Raw genomic sequence first — 19,973 nt, 5'->3', positions numbered from 1 at the left:
CCTGCTTCTCCCTCTGCCTCTGCCTGCCACTCTGCCTGCTTGTGCTCCTCTCTGACAAATAAATAAATAAAACCTTTTAAAAAATAAATAAATAAAAATAAACTCTCTTAAAATTATATGGCAGTAAATATGTTCGAGTAAGCAGACTTATTACTAAACATGTTTGGGTCATCATATTTTAGGAATAGAAGGTGCTTATGATTACCAAATATAATCCCTCATTTTATGCAGGAGGATGATCCTAAGTGATTAAGTAAATTGGCCAAGGTGATGTAATCAGATAAAATGACAGCACCAGGACAAAAGCTAAAGTTTTCTGATCTCCACTCTAACTCTTCCTTTAAATTATGGAGCAAATCCACAATTACTACAGATAAAATTAAAATAAATTAATTAATAAAGAGGTTTAAATTACATTAATGAAAAATTTTAATTTCCTTTCTATAAAGAAATGTTTTATAGCTATAGATAACTTTAATTTATAAATTTTATAAAGCTATATATTTTTATAATTGTAATTTAATAAATTAAAATATTTAATAATTTCTTCTCATTTTTAAAATCAGAGATTTCCCATAAAAGAAAAAAAAAGTAAAGTGGATGACATTTCTTTAGCATTTAATAAAGTTTCTCTATCATGAGACGGAGACAAACATAAATTTCATAAACAGGGGTAGGGTGGCTCAGTTGGTTAAATGACTGCCTTCGGCTGAGGTCATGATTTCAGGGTCCTGGGATCAAGCCCCACATTGGGCTCCCTGCTTGGAAGGAAGCCTGCTCTCTCTCTCCCACTACCCTCTTTGTATTCCCTCTCTCACTGTCTCCCTCTGTCAAATAAATAAATACAATCTTAAAAAAAATTCTATTAAAAAATTTCATAAACAGATTGTTATGACAGAAATGCTTACACAATTCCCCCAAGCAAACAAAACAAAATCACAGAAACCTTAATGCTTCTCAGGCTAAGAACATTTTTTTTTAAGATTTTATTTATTTATTTGACAGAGAGAGAAATCACAAGTAGGCAGAAAGGCAGGCAGAGAGAGAGGGAAGCAGCATCCCTGCTGAGCAGAGAGCCCGATGCAGGGCTCAATCCCAGAACCCTGAGATCATGACCTGAGCCAAAGGCAGAAGCTTTAACCTACTGAGCCATCCAGGTGCGCCAAGCTAAGGACATTATAATACTGTCAAATGGTTTGAAGTAGGCTATCTATAAAAAGAAAATTAAGTATGAAATGACATAACATCACTGCAACAACTGATTTTGACGAGTATTATGAAAAAGCACTCATTTGACATTTTCTTCCCCAGTTAGTATCAGTCCTAACACCAGTCTGAATGCAATTTTGTGCATTTAATTTGAGTTAATTACTCCACCAACTGAACTGGAAATACTATCAAAATGTTCTGAAAGTATAGCAGGACTGTGAAGTATCATGTAAAGGAACAGCTTTAAGAGTGTGTGTTAAAATACTCTCTCAGTACACAGACTACTGATGCTGTCAGTATCAGAATCAGATGCTCTCAGCATTTTCCAGGATATAAATAATCATAGCTTTAGTTAACAAATTTACATGCAAAGAGAGGAAAAAGAAAAAAAAATGAAGCAACAGAAGCAAAAATATAAAGTCCATCTGAAAAAGACACTTGTGTCTGATACTTTAGGATTACTATTCCCAGAACAAAATAGAACCAAAGTATTAAAATAAATGGGCAAGGAGGCAGAATGTTTTAATTCACAATGTATAAACAGAATGAACTTTTCAAATTCTCAAAAGAGTTTCTGTTCACGCTTTATATAAATTATAAACTCTCTTAAGCAAACTGATAATAATGACTCACTCGTTCACTTTGCTATAATATTGTAGATAATAACTTTTATAGAAGTTAATGTGAGTCCTTCAAAATAGGAATCAAAGTAAATGTTACCTACTTCACATTTTCTATTCTGCAGATAAAATAAGAATTTTTGAACACTCAAGAGAGTCACAGGATAAGCAAGCATATTTCTGTAAATTCCACTGAAGTTTTTCAAGCTGAATGTATAACCATTTCTTAGACTCCTCTGTCACTAAGAATAAAGAACAATCTTTTAAAAACTTTGTGATAATTTTATTGAGGGCATCAGTTAAATTTTCCAACCTGAAATTTACTTGTTTTTCTAATACATTTCCATTGAGTTCAGGGAACACAACTACAGCGTACATTAAAATGTAACCTTTGAACCTGGCAGTGTAAAACATCACTTCCTGGGCAGAGATAGCACTCCAAGAACAATCAATCACTGTTAAGAAGAATATACACTCAACATTGTTAATTAGTGTTGATGCACTCTCCTCTATGCCCTCATCTGTCATGAAGATTGTTTAAAAATCTGAGTTATTAGTCTTTATTTGGGAAAGGATCTGGTTAATATCTTTAAGAGCAGAAATCATTCATCCACCCACTCTATCCCAGAGCGTGATAATTCCTATCCCCAATACAAGTTACTGATAACCACCACCCCTCCACTAACTAAGAAGCTATAAATCAGGGAGAGGGCAGCTTCTATGCAACCCCTGTTAATTTCTGTTTACAATCTATCCAACTGAGAATGTTAGCTAGTCAGGGGAGAAACTAGTTGATGGATCAGATAGTAGGAAAACATAACAGCTTAAACATAGAAAGTAACAAAATGACAAATTAAAATATCGTGTGCTTATAAAACATGGATTGAATTTAAAATTAATCTTTAAAAAATTAATATTCCTGAATGTTAATTTCATTTCAATGGGACTGAAAGAAAAATTAAAGGTGCAACTTCAATGCATATGGTTTTTGGAATTAAACACCAAAATTAAGAAAAAAATAAAAAGTCAAAAGTGTAGGTTTCTACCACTACATAAAAGTTACATCAGGAAAAAGCAAAATTCTTATTCTTTTATATTTATTTAACCTAAAATCATAATATAAAACCTATGACACTTTATCTCAAACATGATCCAGCATAATATAACTTCAATATATTTCCTAAGAAACACTGAAGTTGTTCACCAAGGTGGAATTCAGTAGGTCAGTTGGGCTGAAGGTCATCTAACAGATTCCCTGTATCTACACATGTATTTTTCCTCATTAAGAAAATCATTTTCCCTTAATAACACATTCCAGGCCATTAACACTTCAATGAAGGCTTCATGAAAAGGCTTTTATTCATTCATTCAACATTCATTCATTCAGGCACTGTTCTCAGTGATGAGGTCCCTAGGTTTCGTTGAGCTTACATTTTAGTGGGGAAAGAAGATAAGGAACAAACAAGAACATCAGATGGTACTGATGCTCCACAGATAATTGAAACCGAATTGTCTTGAGAAAGGAACTGCATAGCCTGTTTACACTGAGTGGTCAAGAAAGGCAACTCTGAGGAGATCACATTTAAGATGAGATCCAAATGATAAAATGGAGCCAGTCAAGCAAAGACCACAAGTATTTCAAACAGAAGAAATCCTATAGTACAAATTAACTTAGAATGTTTTCAGTACAGAAAAAAAAGACATGTGCCTTAGCATATAGTGGCAAGAGGCAGGAAGGAGCCAGATCACCTAGTGCTTGGTAAATCTGGATGAGGAGTTTGGAATATGTTTTCTAAGTGTGATGAGAAAGCATTAGAAGAGTCAAATAACATGATTTGCCATTTGGGAAGTGGACTACAGGAAGGCAAAGCCAGAAGCAGGAGGGACAGTTAGGAAGCTACTGCAGTAGTTCACATGAGGTGATGATGGTGTGTTAAGCCATTGCCAAGTCCACCTGTAATAAACCTGGAAGCAGACATAAACAGAAAACCTTGAGGCTCCGAGGTGCAGGCTCTGATCAACTGAGAGAGCAACGCTCTCAAGGCCAGGAAACCAGGTACCAGACCTGATAAATCTGACTCCCCGAATTGCAGAAATCGTCTTAAATAGCAACAGAATGGTTTCCAGGTGTCTATCAATTGTTTCATTCCACACTGGGCTGCAGACACCATCAAACTTCAACAGCTCTTCAGTAAAGAACACAGAATAAGTAGGTAACTTACCCTCTTTCCTATTTTGGAAGTTACCTATCAAGAATTTATGCTTACCTCGCTAAGGAAAAGCAGGGCCTTCCATGAAGATTTAGACATAATTATATTTATTAATCCCAACAACCAAACAGAGCAAAAGAAAGGCAGTCAATTTTTTAGAAAACTTGAAGGCAGCTAAGCAAAAGAATAAAATAAGACTTAATTAATTTGGTTAAAATTAAGGTTAACAGGTCCCTATCACCCCTTAAGCACTCTCTTTGTCTCAACCTTTGTGCAAATTAATGTCTAACTGAATACACATAGCTGGCACTCCAGAATGTTTGCTGAATTAAATTGCTCCACCCATCACATGGTACAGAGAAGTATTGATCTAAAACACAAAACAAAACAAAATAAAAACCCAAGGCATAAGATGATGACAAACGAATTCTCTAGGAAATTCACCTACAAGCCACTTTTGTAAGATATCTGTTTCAGCTCTACTAATTTGTAATTGTGATAATTTAAATTGAAGCTATAATCAGTTTTTTTAAAGGCTATTATGAATGATAATGGTGGTGATAAAAGTTATTGAGGATTTACAGTATACAGATTATAGACTAAGTGCTTTCCATGTAATATCTCATTTAAAGTTTAAACCATCTTTATCAGACAAAAGCTATTATCCTTACCTGCAGATGAGGAAGTTGAGGTATGCAGATACAAAGTAAACTCTGCTGTCACACTGCTATTAAATGAAGAAACTGGGCTTGTAAAAGCAAAGCACCCCAAAATTTAAAGCCCTATGATCTTAACCATAACTCAACACAAATTTAAATAGTACCGGGGTCCAGTCAGTTAAGCGTCTGTCTTCAACTCAGATCATGATCCCATTGTGCTGGGATCGAGCCCCACAATAGGCTCCCCACTCTTGGGGGGTCTCCTTCTTCCTCTCCCTTTGTGTGCTTGTGCTCTCTCTCTCTCTCTTTCTCTGGTAACTAAATAAAATCTTAAAAAAATAAAAAATAAATAAAATCTTAAATAGTACAAAGAAAAAGCAATAATGTCCTACAGCCTTTAAGAATAGAATATAGAATAAAATAAATTTGTTTTAAGCATTATACACTGAAATAATTTAGTTGTTACCAATTCTATTTCATAAAAGCAAATCCCTTCCTATACTGGCTACTTAATTATGCCAGTTACTTTTTATTTTTAAACATAATAAAACACAACTTTTAATAAAAATAAACCCATAACTCATTCCTACCTAAGACTATCCTCAATCCTTAGCCCAAATTTCTGTGAGTTTACTATATTTTAATAAAAAACAAATGATTTTATAACATTATAAACTCTTCCTATAATACAAATTCACACATACACACACATATGTACACACTCCCTCTCCTCTCCCTCCCTCCTTCCTTCTCTCTCTCCCTCTCTCTCCCTGTATAGAAATTTTCTGTCTATCCTATCTTTCTGCTAAATTCTGGCTAAAAGCTGGCTACCGCTGGGACACCTAGGTGGCTCAGTCGGTTAAGCACTGGACTCATTTCAGCTCAAGTCATGATCTCATGGGTTGTAGCATCAAGCCTCACATGAGACTTCTCACTCAGCATGGAGTCTGCTTGGGATTCTCTCTCTTTCCCTCTCCCTCTACCCCTACCCCCCACCGCCCCCCGGCTCATTCACTTGCTCACATGCACACATGCTTTCTCTCTAAAATAAATAAATAAATAAAATCTTTTTTGAAATGAAATAAAAGTTGGCTACTGCTGCCAATATTTTCATACATACTTCTTTTCAACATATGCTTTCTATTTTGCAACGTTCTAAGTTGCAAAGAAAAGGACACAATGATGAGTTTTAAAAAGCACGTTTAGGTAGAAGATGATTCTTTATAGATAAGGAACATAATAATCCAGTTTCAGATATCTTCCCATCATGTTTCTTTTGTTTTCCCTTTAATCCATATGTCAAATCTTTGCTTTTTAATATAATTTTGCCCCCCAAAACAGAAGGTGAGAACATACTACTATACTACTGTAACATCAACTTGGAAACACAGATTTCAAGATCTTTTATTACATGACCATATGAAATCAGCCCAGTGACAGTATGCAGTAAATAATATCCAGGAAAATGTTCATCTTATAATCTCTTCATTTTACAAATGTAACATTCTGTGTGACTGCACACTTTATTCTATAATCTCATTCTGAAAAAGAGTATTATAAATACAAGGAAGGGGTTAAAGCTAAGCCAAAAGCTAAAAAAACTCAACTTTTTATGCTATTAAATCTCAAACATAACACTAATATTTTTTTCATAAATTCATATAACTTATATAAATGTTTGTTTTTAAAACTTAGGAATGGCATCACCAGAACAGTCCCACAATCAACCTAGTCTGATAGCCTCTCTTTGACAGTGACTAATGGCAGATGCCTCACAGGACCGCATAAACACATAACGTATAAAATTATGCACCACTACACCATTTTGTCTTGAAAGAAATAAAAACAAGCCTCAACCCCCAACCCTTTTCTACTCTATAATTTCCTAAAAGGTGATGAGAAACTGCTACTAAAGCACAAATTTAACCATAATACATGCTAGTGCTTCAGTAACATGACAACAAAGAAATGGTCTCCTAAAACAAATAGCTGCACTCAAAAATAGAATCTAAATCCATGAAACAAGATGGGATAGGGAGGGAGACAAACCATAAGTGACTCTTAATCTCACGAAACAAACTGTGGGTTGCTGGGGGGAGGGGGGTTGGAAGAAGGGGGGTAGGGTTATGGACATTGGGGAGGGTATGTGCTTTTGGGTAAATTGGAAGGGGAGATGAACCATGAGAGACTATGGACTCTGAAAAACAATCTGAGGGGTTTGAAGTGGCGGGGGGGTGGGAGGTTGGGGTACCAGGTGGTGGGTATTATAGAGGGCACAGCTTGCATGGAGCACTGGGTGTGGTGAAAAAATAATGAATACTGTTTTTCTGAAAATAAATAAATTGGGAAAAAAAAATAGAATCTAAGGTCATCAAAACTTTCTAAGGAAGAATTTCAATGACTTTAAAAACATCTGATTCATTTAATTAGAACTATTTACGGAACAGAAGAGCAAAATTGAACTAAAGCTTTAAAAAGCTGTATCTTTTACTCAAGACACCCATTTCATGATATATAATACTATTTTCTAAAAAAGTATTATAAAATTTGTATTTTTAACTCTTCAGAGAAATGGTATCCACACCTGTTTTATAATGATTTTAAAGTAAGGCCTGGATTTATTAAATGTTCATCTAAGTGTGCAAAAGCACATAATGAAGAAATCTTGGTTTAGTCCTACAGGAAGCACTATTTCCTAAATAATTACACACACAAAAATGCACTACACTTTTAAAGACCTTTGGAGAAGACAATTCTCCTGGTAGTATACTTGGGTATTGGTTTAACAATGCTTGTAGTCAGGAAACTGTTCCTGACCTAAATCCTCCATGGTATAATTTAAATTCATTTCTCTTTTTCTGACCTCAAATAGTTATAGAAGATTAGGTTGTATCATAATATTTTATATTTAAAAACCCTTATTAATGTCTATTTCTCCAGGTAACTGCTCTGTAGGACTATGAACCAACTAACAGTCCTGTACTAAATTCAGTCTTATAATTTTATATGCTATATATCATAGCCCAAGAGACAGATCTCAAAAATTACTTATCCACCATTTTTAACAAGCACTACTCATCTCTCAATACAGTCTTTCCTTAAAAAAAAAAAAAATCTGTATTTTAGAACAAACCCCAAAAATTTAAAAAGGGAAGTTTATGAGAGATGGGAGCAAGAAACAATGCATACAAAATTCTACCCAAATGCTGCTTTCTTTCCTAGAAAAGGGGACCATTTAATGAAATCTATCTCTCAAAATCTCTGGGGCAGAGCTGAAGCTGCAGTGCAGTATCATAAAATCTGCAGCTGTGTTGCTGTTCTTAATAGTCCATGCTGCTTCCTCAGTCCACAGGAAGCCAAAACACACATGGTCAGAACAGAACTTACCTGAACAGGCACTGGCCAAAGCAGCAGAGCAGTTATGACAAATCAAGCAAGCATTAAAACTCTTACTGAAAAGATTGTATACATCTTTAAAAATATTCCCAACTAATGTGCTTACTCCAGGAAAGCTATATCTTTGATGTTTCTAAACATTAACATTTTGGTAGAAAAAAAGACTATGGGATAGGCAAATAAACTACTATACATAAATAAGCATTAATAACTTACTTTTATTGCCCACCAAGGCAACCAGTGGCTGAGTTTCTGACTCCTCGCTCACTTTCTTCACCACAGAATACCAGTCTTCTAAATTCTCAAAGCTTTGATAATTTGTAATATCATATACCAAGAGGATTCCCTGTCACAAAAGAGTTACAGAATCTTTGTAAGATACCTGGCACATGCATGGCAAGTTACAATGAATATAAGAAAACCGTATCATAGAGGTGAAAAAGCTGCAAGGTCCATAATCCTGCCTGTAACTTTCATGAGGTCGACCATGTAAGCCTTTCAGTAACAGCCATCTGCTGCTGCTCTTTTTAAATATTTTCAAAAATGGAGATTCCATGACATCCCTTGATAGTCAATTTTAGTGTTTAACACAATTTTCTTTAAATGAAATAAGTCGATTTCCTCTTTTGGTCCTCTGTGCATTTGGAGAACAACATGAGAGTATCCTCCTCATAATAACCCTTCATGTACTTGAAGATAGTTAAGTAACTCCTTTACCATCTCCTTTCCAGAATAAACAAATTCAATTCCTTAAACTTGCCTCAAAGGACCTATTTTCTATCCCTTTAATCATAGTTGTTGGGTTCTTCCCAGGACACACTACATACAGTTTTTTGACATCCTCTTTAAAATGAGCAATGTAAAACTAGACATGATACTGTAATAAGAGCCTGAACAAAGCCAAATATAACAGAGGGATTGCTTCCTGCCTCTTATATATCATATTCCTTTTAATATATCCCATTATTCTGTGTGGGAAGGAGAAGAAGTATGTACACACACAAAAATAACAGTGCCACATTCTTGATTCTCATCCAGTTTGTGGTCAAACACTTAATACAAAGCTCTGCATACAGTGTAAGTCTGGACCCTAACAGCATTTATGTCTCCTTCTTCTTAGGTTGTAATCATAAATTTTAACTACATTTTTGTACCTACTATGTATCTAGACATATATTTAGATTTTTTCATTAGTCCTTTCAACAATCGTGCAATGCTGGTATTCTTATTCTCATTTTACTAATAAACAGAGGTTACAATAACCAAGGTCATACAGCTAGGTAAGTAATGAAGCCAGATATGAATCAAGAGCTGAAAGAATATAAAGTTCACTCATTCATTCTATAAGCACTTGTCTACCAACTATATGCCTAGGAGTATAAATTCCAAACCTCGAAAGACTCAGTCTTGCAGCAAGGCAGGCACATAAACGGACAAGTACAGAACACGAAAGTGATTGCCAGTGATATGCTGGTAAAGGTTAATCAACTGGCTATGGTCATGGAAGCGGGTAGGGAGCTATAGAGTGTGATTTGTAGCATTTGCCTATTTCTGTGGTGTAAATAACCCCCTAGGGCCATTTTCGAGATACTGATGTCACTTCACTGAACAGAGCTAGGTAGGACACCACCATACTGCATCTGCACCATAGTTACACTAGACATAAATAATTTCAAGAACAAAGATAATAACAAAAATATATGTTAAGATAACATGCATCTGAGCATATATCTTTGTTTTCAGTATAATTTATATCTTTCTGTATAATTTTTAATCATGAATGTATTCAACAACTGGCTCACAAAAATTCCCAAAAATTTAACGACTTTCCCAAGCCAGTTTCAGCACACTATCTCATAACTTTCTAGCACCATGCTCTTTTATTAAATTACACTGGCTGCAAAGTCACTTAGCTTCTCTGGGTCTCGGGTTTGTTTGCCTCTAAAATTAGATCACTGAGGGGCACTGGGGTGGCTCAGTTGGTTAAAGCCTCTGCCTTTGGCGCAGGTCATGATCCCAGAGTCCTGGGATCGAGCCCCACATCTGGCTCTCTGCTCAGCAGGGAGCCTGCTTCCCTTCCTCTCTCTCTGCCTGCCTCTCTGCCTACTTGTGATCTCTGTCAAGTAAATAAATAAAATCTTTTATAAATAAATAAATAAATAAATAAAATTAGATCATTGAAAGTTAATCGGTCTCTAAGATCCCTTCCAGTGTAAATATTCTATAATTTTTATGCAAAATCATTTGTCTGATTCATTTTGATAACTTAGACACCTATATCTGTCTTCTCAATGCTTTCAAATAACGTCCAACACAGAATTATTTGAAATAATCAGCATAAGTCCACTTTTCTTTTCTTTTTTTTTAACATATAATGTAATATTTGCCCCAGAGTTACAGGTCTGTGAATCATCAGGCTTTCACATTTCACAGCACTCACCATAGCACATACCCTCCCCAATGCCTATAACCAGCCACCCTATCCCTTCCCCCACAAACCCTGTTTGTTTCCTAAGATTCAGAGTCTCTTATGGTTTGTCTCCCTCCCCAGGCCCATCTTGTTTAATTTTTTCCCTCCCTTCACCCAGGACCCACTGCCTTGCAATTTTCTTATTAATAACATCCCAGGGGCTCCTGGGTAGCTCCATCAGTTGGGCATCTGGCTTTTGGTTTTGGTTCAGGTCATGATCTCCAGATCATGAGATCAAGCCCCAGGGTTGGGCTACACGTTCAGTGGAATCTGCTTGGGATTCCCTCCCTCTCTGCCTCTCCTCTCAAATAAATTAATAAGTAAATAAATAAATAAGTAAAATCTTTAAAAAAGAAAAGAAAAATGCCCCAGAACTGGCCTTTGAAGAAAACTAATCTTCAATCTACTGTCTCCACCTCCAGTTGACTTGAATGATACAATATATTGTGTTAAAAGAGCTCTGTCCTGAAAGTCATATTGCTGTTGGACTACAGTCTTGGCCCTACCATCTACTGATCTTGGGCAATGCTTTTGTCATCCACCTCTAAAATACTTAATATGTCTACATGATTATTTAAAGTAATAAAAATAGACTTATTTAAAAACTAACTTTAAAGTTAAAAACTAACGGGGTACCTGGGTGGCTCAGTGGGTTAAAGCCTCTGCCTTCAGCTCAGGTCATGATCCCAGGGTCCTGGGATCAAGCCCCACATCAGGCTCGCAGAGGGCCTGCTTCCCCTCCTTCTTTCTCTGCCTGCCTCTCTGTCTGCTTGTGATCTCTGTCTGTCAAATAAATAAATAGAATCTTTAATAAAAATAAATAAATATATAGATAAAGAAAGTTAAAAACTAACTTAAAATTTTTTTAAAAATTACATAATGGCTGGGAATTTTTTCTTTATTATTCTGAGCGAATAAGAATCACATTTTCAAGGCAACTTTGAGGTAGTTTTTATACTCATAGTTGAGCCACCAACCTGTGATGTCTCTTACCTTTAGATTTTTGGAACTCTTCAAATCAATATACGAAAATCTTCATCTTAACATGGACCAATACGTGAATGTGACAGAATATGCAAATAAAACATGGCCATCTTCTCTTTGTGATCAATACCAAAGACCAGAGCTACAGAATAAAAATTAAGTACTACTAAGGTGTCTGGGTGGCTCAATCAATTATGTCTCCAACTCTTTTATTTATTTATGTATTCGAGATAGAGCGAGAGTGAGACAGAGAGAGAGTGCACAAGCACAGGGAGCAGCAGGCAGAGGGAGAAGCAGGCTCTCCACTGAACAGGGAGCCTGATGTGGGACTCCATTCCAGGACACCAGGATCATAACCTGAGCTGAAGGCAAACATTTAACCAACTGAGCCACCCAGGTATCCCAAGCCTCCAACTCTTGATTTCAGCTCAGGTCTCCATATCAGGGTCATGAGTTTGAGTCCTATACTGGGTTCCACACTGGGCATGGAGCCCACTGCATCAAAACTAATAATGTATTTTATGGTGACTAACATAACACAATAAAAATTAAAAAAAAAAAAAATGGGGGGCACCTGGGTGGCTCAGTGGGTTAAGGCCTCTGCCTTCAGCTCAGGTCATGACCCCAGGGTCTAGGGATCGAGCCCCGCATCAGGTTCTCTGCTCAGCAGGGAGCCTGCTTCCTTTCCTCTCTCTCTGCCTGCCTCTCTGCCTACCTGTGATCTCTATCTGTCAAATGAATAAATAAAATCTTTAAAAAAAAAATGGGGGCACCTGGGCGGCTCACTCAGTTAACTGTTGGCCTTCGGCTTAGGTCACTGTCCCAGGGTCCTCGGATTGAGCCCTACATCAGGCCCCCTGAGAGTCTGCTTCTCCTTCTCCCTGTCCTTCAGCCCCTCCCCCCAACTCATGGTTATGCACTCTCTAATAAATAAATACAATCTTTTCTAAAAATTTAAATTAGATACTATAGGAATTGGTAAACTATGGCCCCCAGGTCAATTCAGCTCAAAGCCCATATTTGTAAATAAATTTTCACTGAAATACAATCATACTTATTTAAGTATTATCAATGGCAGTCTTTGTACTACAACTGCAGAACTGAGTAGCTACAACAGAGACAATATGGCCTGTGAAACCTTAAATATTTTCTATCTGGTTCTCTAAGGAGAAGTTTGCCAATTCCTGATCTAGATCAGTATGTCCAATATTTTTAAGAGAGCAAACCTATGAATCTTCCAGAACTCATAAGAAAGGCAGAAGGATTAAATGTCTTTCATTAATCTAGCTATCCATCAACCAAAACATCTGTTCATAAACCCCATTCTCAATAACACTTAATGTAAAAAACTATGATTCCATCTTTGCTCCTAACATGACAATCCTTCACCAATTCTGACCTACACCAATGTGGTCAAATTCTGAAAAGGGAAAATGAGAAAACAGAAAAGACAATAAAACACAGAAGTGTTCTAGAATTTTCAGTTTCAACTCTGACCTGTAAAAAAGCCTGGAAGTCATCATGTCTGTCCTTATAGTAAGAAAAAAATCTAAACAAACTAAAAATCAATGACTTCTCTTGGGCAAAACAGAGAACTGAGTTTGCAGGGTAAGTCACCACCCTGAAATCTGGGAGATAGGTGAATTGAAAGAGTCACAGCCAAAACATGTTTAGCTGAACAAAAGCCACTATAGCCAGTAAAGAGTGGGAACACTTAAATGATAATTTCGACAAATTGCTGGAGGCTGCATATGATCCACTTTGAGAATGAAAAACTCCAGGTGACATAGTATGGGAGTACTCTTACACTTTCACAGATTTTACCTCCAGAAACCCTAGCAGATCCTTTTGGTAAAGCATCAAGAAATATACCCCACATGGCTCTGACATGGTGAGAGACAAATTAACCATTGTAACATACCCCTAGAGTATTATCCACAAAAAAAAGTGTCTTATATCACATAGGGGAAAAACAGTTCCCATCTCCAGCCCCCTCTAGCCATCCTCTCTCACCTGAGTGGGAAGAGCTAATAAACTCGTGTGAAGGTCACAGCCCGGGGACTCAAGGCCAATATAAGACTGTGACTTAATGAAAGTATATAGATTGCTTCCCTGCCTCCATACTTTACCACACCACCAACTGGGTTCCAGCCGAATAGCAGTGTATTACATTTGAGAGCTGCAAAACACAAACCTCAACTGAAGAAGAGTTTTTTGAGGTTCCCAAAAAGGGAGAAAAAAACAAGAACACTAGAGGAATTGGATGTCTCCAGTACCTAGAGCCTCAGCAAACATTAAACACAGACCAACTCCTGGCTAATTAACATAAAACCTCACACTAAAGCCCTATTTACCTGAGTTCTTATTACTCTATACATCATACCTTGCCTTAAAAAAAAAAAAAAAAAAAGGGACAACTGGGTGGCTCAGTAGGTTAAGGGTTTGCCTTCGGCTCAGGTCATGATCCCAGGGTCCTGGGATCGAGTCCTGCACATCAGGCTCCTTGCTCAGTGGGGAGGCTACTTCACCCTCTGCCTCTGCCTGCTTGTATTCTCTCTGTCAAATAAATAAATAAAATATTTTAAAAATTAAAAAATAAAAATAAATTAGAAGGCAGTTTGAAGGAAAAAGTAAACCTTAGAACCAGACTCAAATATGATATGGATTTTGGAATGATCAGGACTTTAAAACAAATAATGATAAATATTTTTAAAAAGGTTCCAATGGAAAAGGTAGACAACATACAAGAACTAAGCGAAATAAGTCCATCAGAGAAAGACAATTATCATATGATCTCTCTGGCGGGGGGGTGGGAGGTTGGGGTACCAGGTGGTGGGTATTATAGAGGGCACGGCTTGCATGGAGCACTGGGTGTAGTGAAAAAATAATGAATAATGTTTTTCTGAAAATAAATAAATTGAAAGGAAAAAAAAATCATATGATCTCTCTGATATGAGGAAGAAAGAGTATTAGAAAAGGAGTAAGTAAAAGTAAAATAAAAGCATTATTTTTTATTCTTACATGATCTAAAATGCAAATGTTTAATAATAGTAACAATGTATTGAGTGATTATAGCATATGGGTAAAGTGAAATGAATGATAGTCATGTCATAGGGGATAAGGGGATGGATTAAGAATAATGCTTTTATGAAGTATCTGAACTATACATGCAAAGCAATACAGTGCTATGTGATGGTGGACTTAAACTAGTTAAAAATATATACTGAAAACTCCAGGGCAATTGCTTAAAAAAATGTATTTACATATAACTGAAAGGTTAAGAGAAGAGTTAAAATGCTCAAATAAAACAATAAAAGCGAGAAAGGTTTAAAAAAAAACAAAAGACTAGCACAAGAATTAGAAAACAAATATGACAGGAATTAACCAAACTGGATCAATAATCACTTTAAATGTGAATAGTCTAAATATACCAACTAAAGGACAGATTATCAGAGGGGATGGAAAAACCAAGATTCAACTATACATTGCCTACAGAAAATTCACTTTAAATATAAAAACACAAATTAAAGGGATAGAGAAATACCAAGCTAACACTAATGAAAACAAAACTGGAGTATTCATATTCATTTCAGACAAAGCAGATTTTGGAATAAGGGAAGGTATTGGGTATAAAACGATAAAGGGATCAATTCTCAAAGAAGACATAACAATCCTTAATGTGTATACACCTAACAACAGAGTATCGAAATATGTAATGCCAAAACTGATAGAACTGTAAATCCACAAATCACTAGTACTGTTGGAGACCTAAACGCCCCCTTTCTCACTGACTGATACATTAAGCAGCTGACAATCAGTAACTTACATGAAACATTCACCAAGACAGACTACATTCTGGGCCTTAAAATATACTTTAACCAATTTATAAGAATAGAAATCATACCACCTGTGTTCTTAGACCACACAGGAATCAAACCAGAAATCAACAATAGAAAGATAGCTGGAAAAACTCAAAATATTTGGTTATTAAACAAGATGCTTTTAAATAACACATGGGTCAAAAAAGAAGTCTCAAGAGAAGTTTTAAAATAAATTAATAAAAACACAGCCTATCAAAACTTGTGGGATATAGCAAAAACAGTGCTTAGAGGAAAATGTATAGCACTGAATCCATATATTAGAAAAGAAGAAACATCAATGATCTAAGCTTCTACTTAAGGAAACTGAGGAAGAAGAGCAATTTAGGCTTAATGAAAGCAGAACCAAAAAAAAAAAAAAAATCATAAAAACTAGAGCAGAGGGGCACCTGGGTGGCTCAGTAGATTAAAGCTTCTGCCTTCGGCTCAGGTCATGATCTCAGGGTCCTGGGATCAAGCCCCACATCAAGTTCTCAGCTCAGTGAGGAGCCTGCTTCCCCCTCTCCCTCTCTGTCTGCCTTTCTGCCTACTTGTGATCTCTGTCAAATAAACAAATAAAAAAAAAAAATCTAGAGCAGAGATCAATGAAATTTAAAAGAAGAAAATAATAGAGAAAATCAACAAAACCAAAAGCTGGTATACCTCAAGCCAGATTAACCAAAAAAGAGAGAGAGGGGAAGAGAAAATTCAAATTAATGAGGGGACATCACTATTACTCCCACAGACATTATAAGAATAGTAAGGGAGTAATATAAACAACTCTATGGCCAAAAGGTTGATCACAGAGATGAAAGGCAATTCTTTAAAAGACACAACTGACCAAAACTCATACAAGTAGCCACTGACCAACACCAAGGCCTCTAACCACCAGCTTCAGCACACACCAAAGTCATATGTCTAAGTACTCACCTCTTCAGGAGCCTATAACACAAGCACGCTCAAAGCCCTGAATCTCTCACCACATCCATCAATCCGGACCTCTTCTGACTGCTTCCAGAAAACTATCAAAATCTTCTCAGCCACAAGAAAGTATAAATCTCTCAAAAATGCAACACAACTTGGCAACAACTGAAGCAATCTACCAGGAACTGCTAGAAGTATTTTCTTGGCAACACTAAGGCCACTGAAACCCACCTCCATGTCTCATGTTCCTGATGCACTTTTATCACCTACCTACATTCCATTCATCTTTCTCCTGTATTTCTTCCCTACACTGCTCTGTGCTTGCTTTCCCTGCTTTACCCTCAAACTGCTCCTCTTCATCCCAAATCTTTTTGTTAAGACTTTTGGAAATCTTTCTGTATCTTCAAATTCTTCAAAAAAAAATCCCTGTATTTTCTATGCCTTAACTTCACTTTTTCTGCCTGCAATTACTAGAAGACACTATCACCCCTTCTCTTTATAAACCACAAGACTTTGAGTAAATATTACATAAAGTTTCTTCATACAGTATTTTGTTTTCACCTATTTTCACTTACCACCTTATCTAATGAACATGATGAACCACTAACCAGATAGATAGCATTTTCAAAGGAATACTGAAGTTTCAAAGGACAGTAACTTATCTAAATACTGTAAGTTATTCCACAGATTTAGTTCAGAAATTTAACAGGCACAATACACACACAATTTAACCTTCCACAAAATGAAAGGTTTCCAGTTCCCGTAATACAGGCATTTTTTTTCTCCCTGATTTGTACAACAAATAATCTACTTTGGCTTTTACTTATATGTGGAAATGTGTTAAAACATATAGATTGTACCATAGTACTAACAATATACACTTTGCTCCATAAGTACAACCTATAAGAAGAAACACTAATGCAAGAGAGGTCTGTATAATCAGTTATAAGATGGCAAATATCCAAGTAAGAAATGCACAGTAAAAGATAGCACATGGTCTCAGAGAGTCCAGCTTTGCGATGCATTCTCTCCCCATCATGTGGGCATCATGTGGGCAACCAAATCCTTTTGTTGGTGGTTAACAGGCTGGCTCATCTGTGTGGGGCACTGGCAACAATAGTAGTTGTGTTCTGCCTCACAAATGACTACACTTCATTGAGTTTATGCTCAGTAAGGCAGTGTTTGCAAACCACTTAGATTCCAGGATGGAAAGAGCTACAAAAATGAAACACCCAGTCCTTCTCTGAGGTTTGTTATTAGCCTCTGTTAGCCACAGGTTACAGGGCACTAAACACTATGTACTGTGTGTTTGCTTGTAACCACTATGAAAAATAGCCTATGACATCTTTCTGAAGACTCCTAGAAAATTTTAAGTTAATTTAAAATCTGGGAATTTAACTGGGAAATGCTTCCATTCTTAGAACTAGTTCTTGTCAAAATATCTCACTAATTCTTTCTTGGGTGTCAATCCTATTTTGTTTCAACTAACACTATTCAATAGATGATTGCTCAAGTTTAATGCTACTGGGGGTAAAATGTAAATAAGGTAAAACAGTTCTACTTGAATCTAAGCTCATTCCCAGCCTACCAATAAGCTTCTTGATGTTCAGAAATGCTTTAAGAAAAATAGATTCACTAGTTTAATAGCCCAGATATGTATAAGATAATTCTTTCTATATACAATACATAAGTTAGAGAACCTAAACCACAATCCTAAATAATCCATTAAACTGATGTCCTCAAAACAGCCTGACAAAACATCATTTCTGAGCAACTTCTATCCTGTAACATTTATACCAAAATGCAAAGTATTCATTCATGAGATGAGCAATATAAGCATCTATAGAATTCTAGAAACAGTATAGATACACTTTGAAGAATAATTATATGACTATATAAAGTTGTTAAATATCTTAAAATGCTACTGGAATATTTTGAAAGCAATGTTTCTGAAAAGTAACATTCCCCTCAGTTTTTGGTAGTGAATTGTCCTCAGAGCTTCTCTGGCCTAGGTAAAAAATTTACATAAATTTAGAAAAATGTACTTCATGTATTTTGTTTGCATAAGCTAATTTAGAATCTCTGGAAAGCAGAGAAAATTAAGTATATTTTCATTAGTTTACAATAATTCATTTTGATCATCTCAGAATTCACAGTTTCCTGGCACAATTTGATGAAAATGTTCATGAACTTCTCAGAAATACTGTCCTTACATTGCTGTTCAATTAAACAAGATACAGTCTTATAACATTCACACAAATTGTAAAGTATAAACAATAAAAGGCAAGAAAAAAATGTCATATATACCTTCAAAACAGAAATCTTATTTGACAACTTATAAGAGGGAATATAACATGCTCTTTCTCATAAGATATGAGGGACATCAGAAGAGAATACAGATATTTTACTAAACTCAGGATCCCTAAAAAAGATGAAAATTTTTTTAAATTTCTACAAATTCGACCAATAATGTCTGATTTTTAAGCAATTACATAATAGCATAAAACACTACAAAAAAATGATTTAGAAGAACAGTCGCATAACATTGTGAATGCACTAAATGACACTGATTATATACTTTAACAGTGGTTAATGCTGACTTCAAGTCAACATTAATTTTATATATAATTTTCTATTTATAATAAATTTATATAAATCAAATAATAAGTTTTTAAATGATGGAAAGGTAAAAATAAGAGAATTACATACCCTCAATTTTTAGTGAAGAAAAATTTAATTTTGTATTATTTGCCCTGAGATTCACAAAATCTTCCTACTCTCCACTAACTAGATAAATCTATAAACAATAAAAAGTTATCTTATTTGACATTCAGAGTCAAATATTATGAGAAGCTTGACTAATGTAATGTTTATCTTTTTAAAAAATCCAATATGTACCCCTGAAGGTAGACTTTAAAGGACAAAGAGGAAAGAGATTATTATTTTCAAAATTCATTTTACCAAACAGGTGAACAAAACAAAGAACTGTGGCTTCCCACAAATCTCTGTCCAGCAATTCTTTTTTATCTAATATCACTTTGAATGTACTTAGTTTAAAGCAGAAAAAATTAAACAGAAAAGCCAGACACAAAAATCTGAGATGTATCTTTTAAGAGAAAAATGAATATGCATAAAATGTAACATCAGTCTCTCCACATATGAGATAAAAATCAAGTTAGAGAGAGAGAGACAGAGTGTGTGTGTGTGTGTGTGTGTGTGTGTGTTTATGTATGCGTGTACCCAGTTGTATGTGCTTATGAGAAGAGTATTTTTAGAACTGGAATAATCACAGAATTTATGTCATACCTGTGCTCCATAGATATATTTATCCAACATCTTGCCTCCTATTGTCTGTCCTCCTATATCCCAAACTTGGAGAGTAACATTCAAGTTCCCTTGAATATAAAAACAAGAATGCAGAAAAGGTAAGTAACAAAGTAACAACTGAATACAGTTCCAAAGAATTCTAAATCACAATGATAAACTGTGGAACTAATCTGCCTTTTTTTTTTTAAGATTTTTATTTATTTATTTGACCCTAATCTGCCCTTTATTCTGCATGTTCATATGGTCAGATATTTGGAACTGTAAAATAATATTGTCAAAAGAAATTATAATGGAGAATGTAGGTTTATACTTTTACC

At 35.5% G+C, this 19,973-nt stretch overlaps 1 protein-coding gene across 3 annotated transcripts in view; it reads right to left on the bottom strand.

Moving 5' to 3' along the window:
• The window catches only part of RAB28 (RAB28, member RAS oncogene family), a 113,032-nt gene that overhangs the window by 82,675 nt on the left and 10,384 nt on the right, over positions 1-19,973 (bottom strand). For all 3 annotated transcript variants that reach the window (XM_044226135.1, XM_044226133.1, XM_044226134.1), the window contains exons 3-4: positions 19,636-19,724; positions 8,311-8,440 (exon numbers count right to left, since the gene is read on the bottom strand). In XM_044226135.1, coding sequence (XP_044082070.1) covers positions 8,311-8,440; positions 19,636-19,724 — 219 coding nt within the window. The remainder of the gene's footprint in view (positions 1-8,310; positions 8,441-19,635; positions 19,725-19,973) is intronic.

The sequence above is a fragment of the Neovison vison genome, chromosome 11, assembly GCF_020171115.1.
Source record: "Neovison vison isolate M4711 chromosome 11, ASM_NN_V1, whole genome shotgun sequence".
NCBI lineage: Eukaryota > Metazoa > Chordata > Mammalia > Carnivora > Mustelidae > Neogale > Neogale vison.
This window is presented reverse-complemented; position numbering and strand designations above follow the sequence as displayed.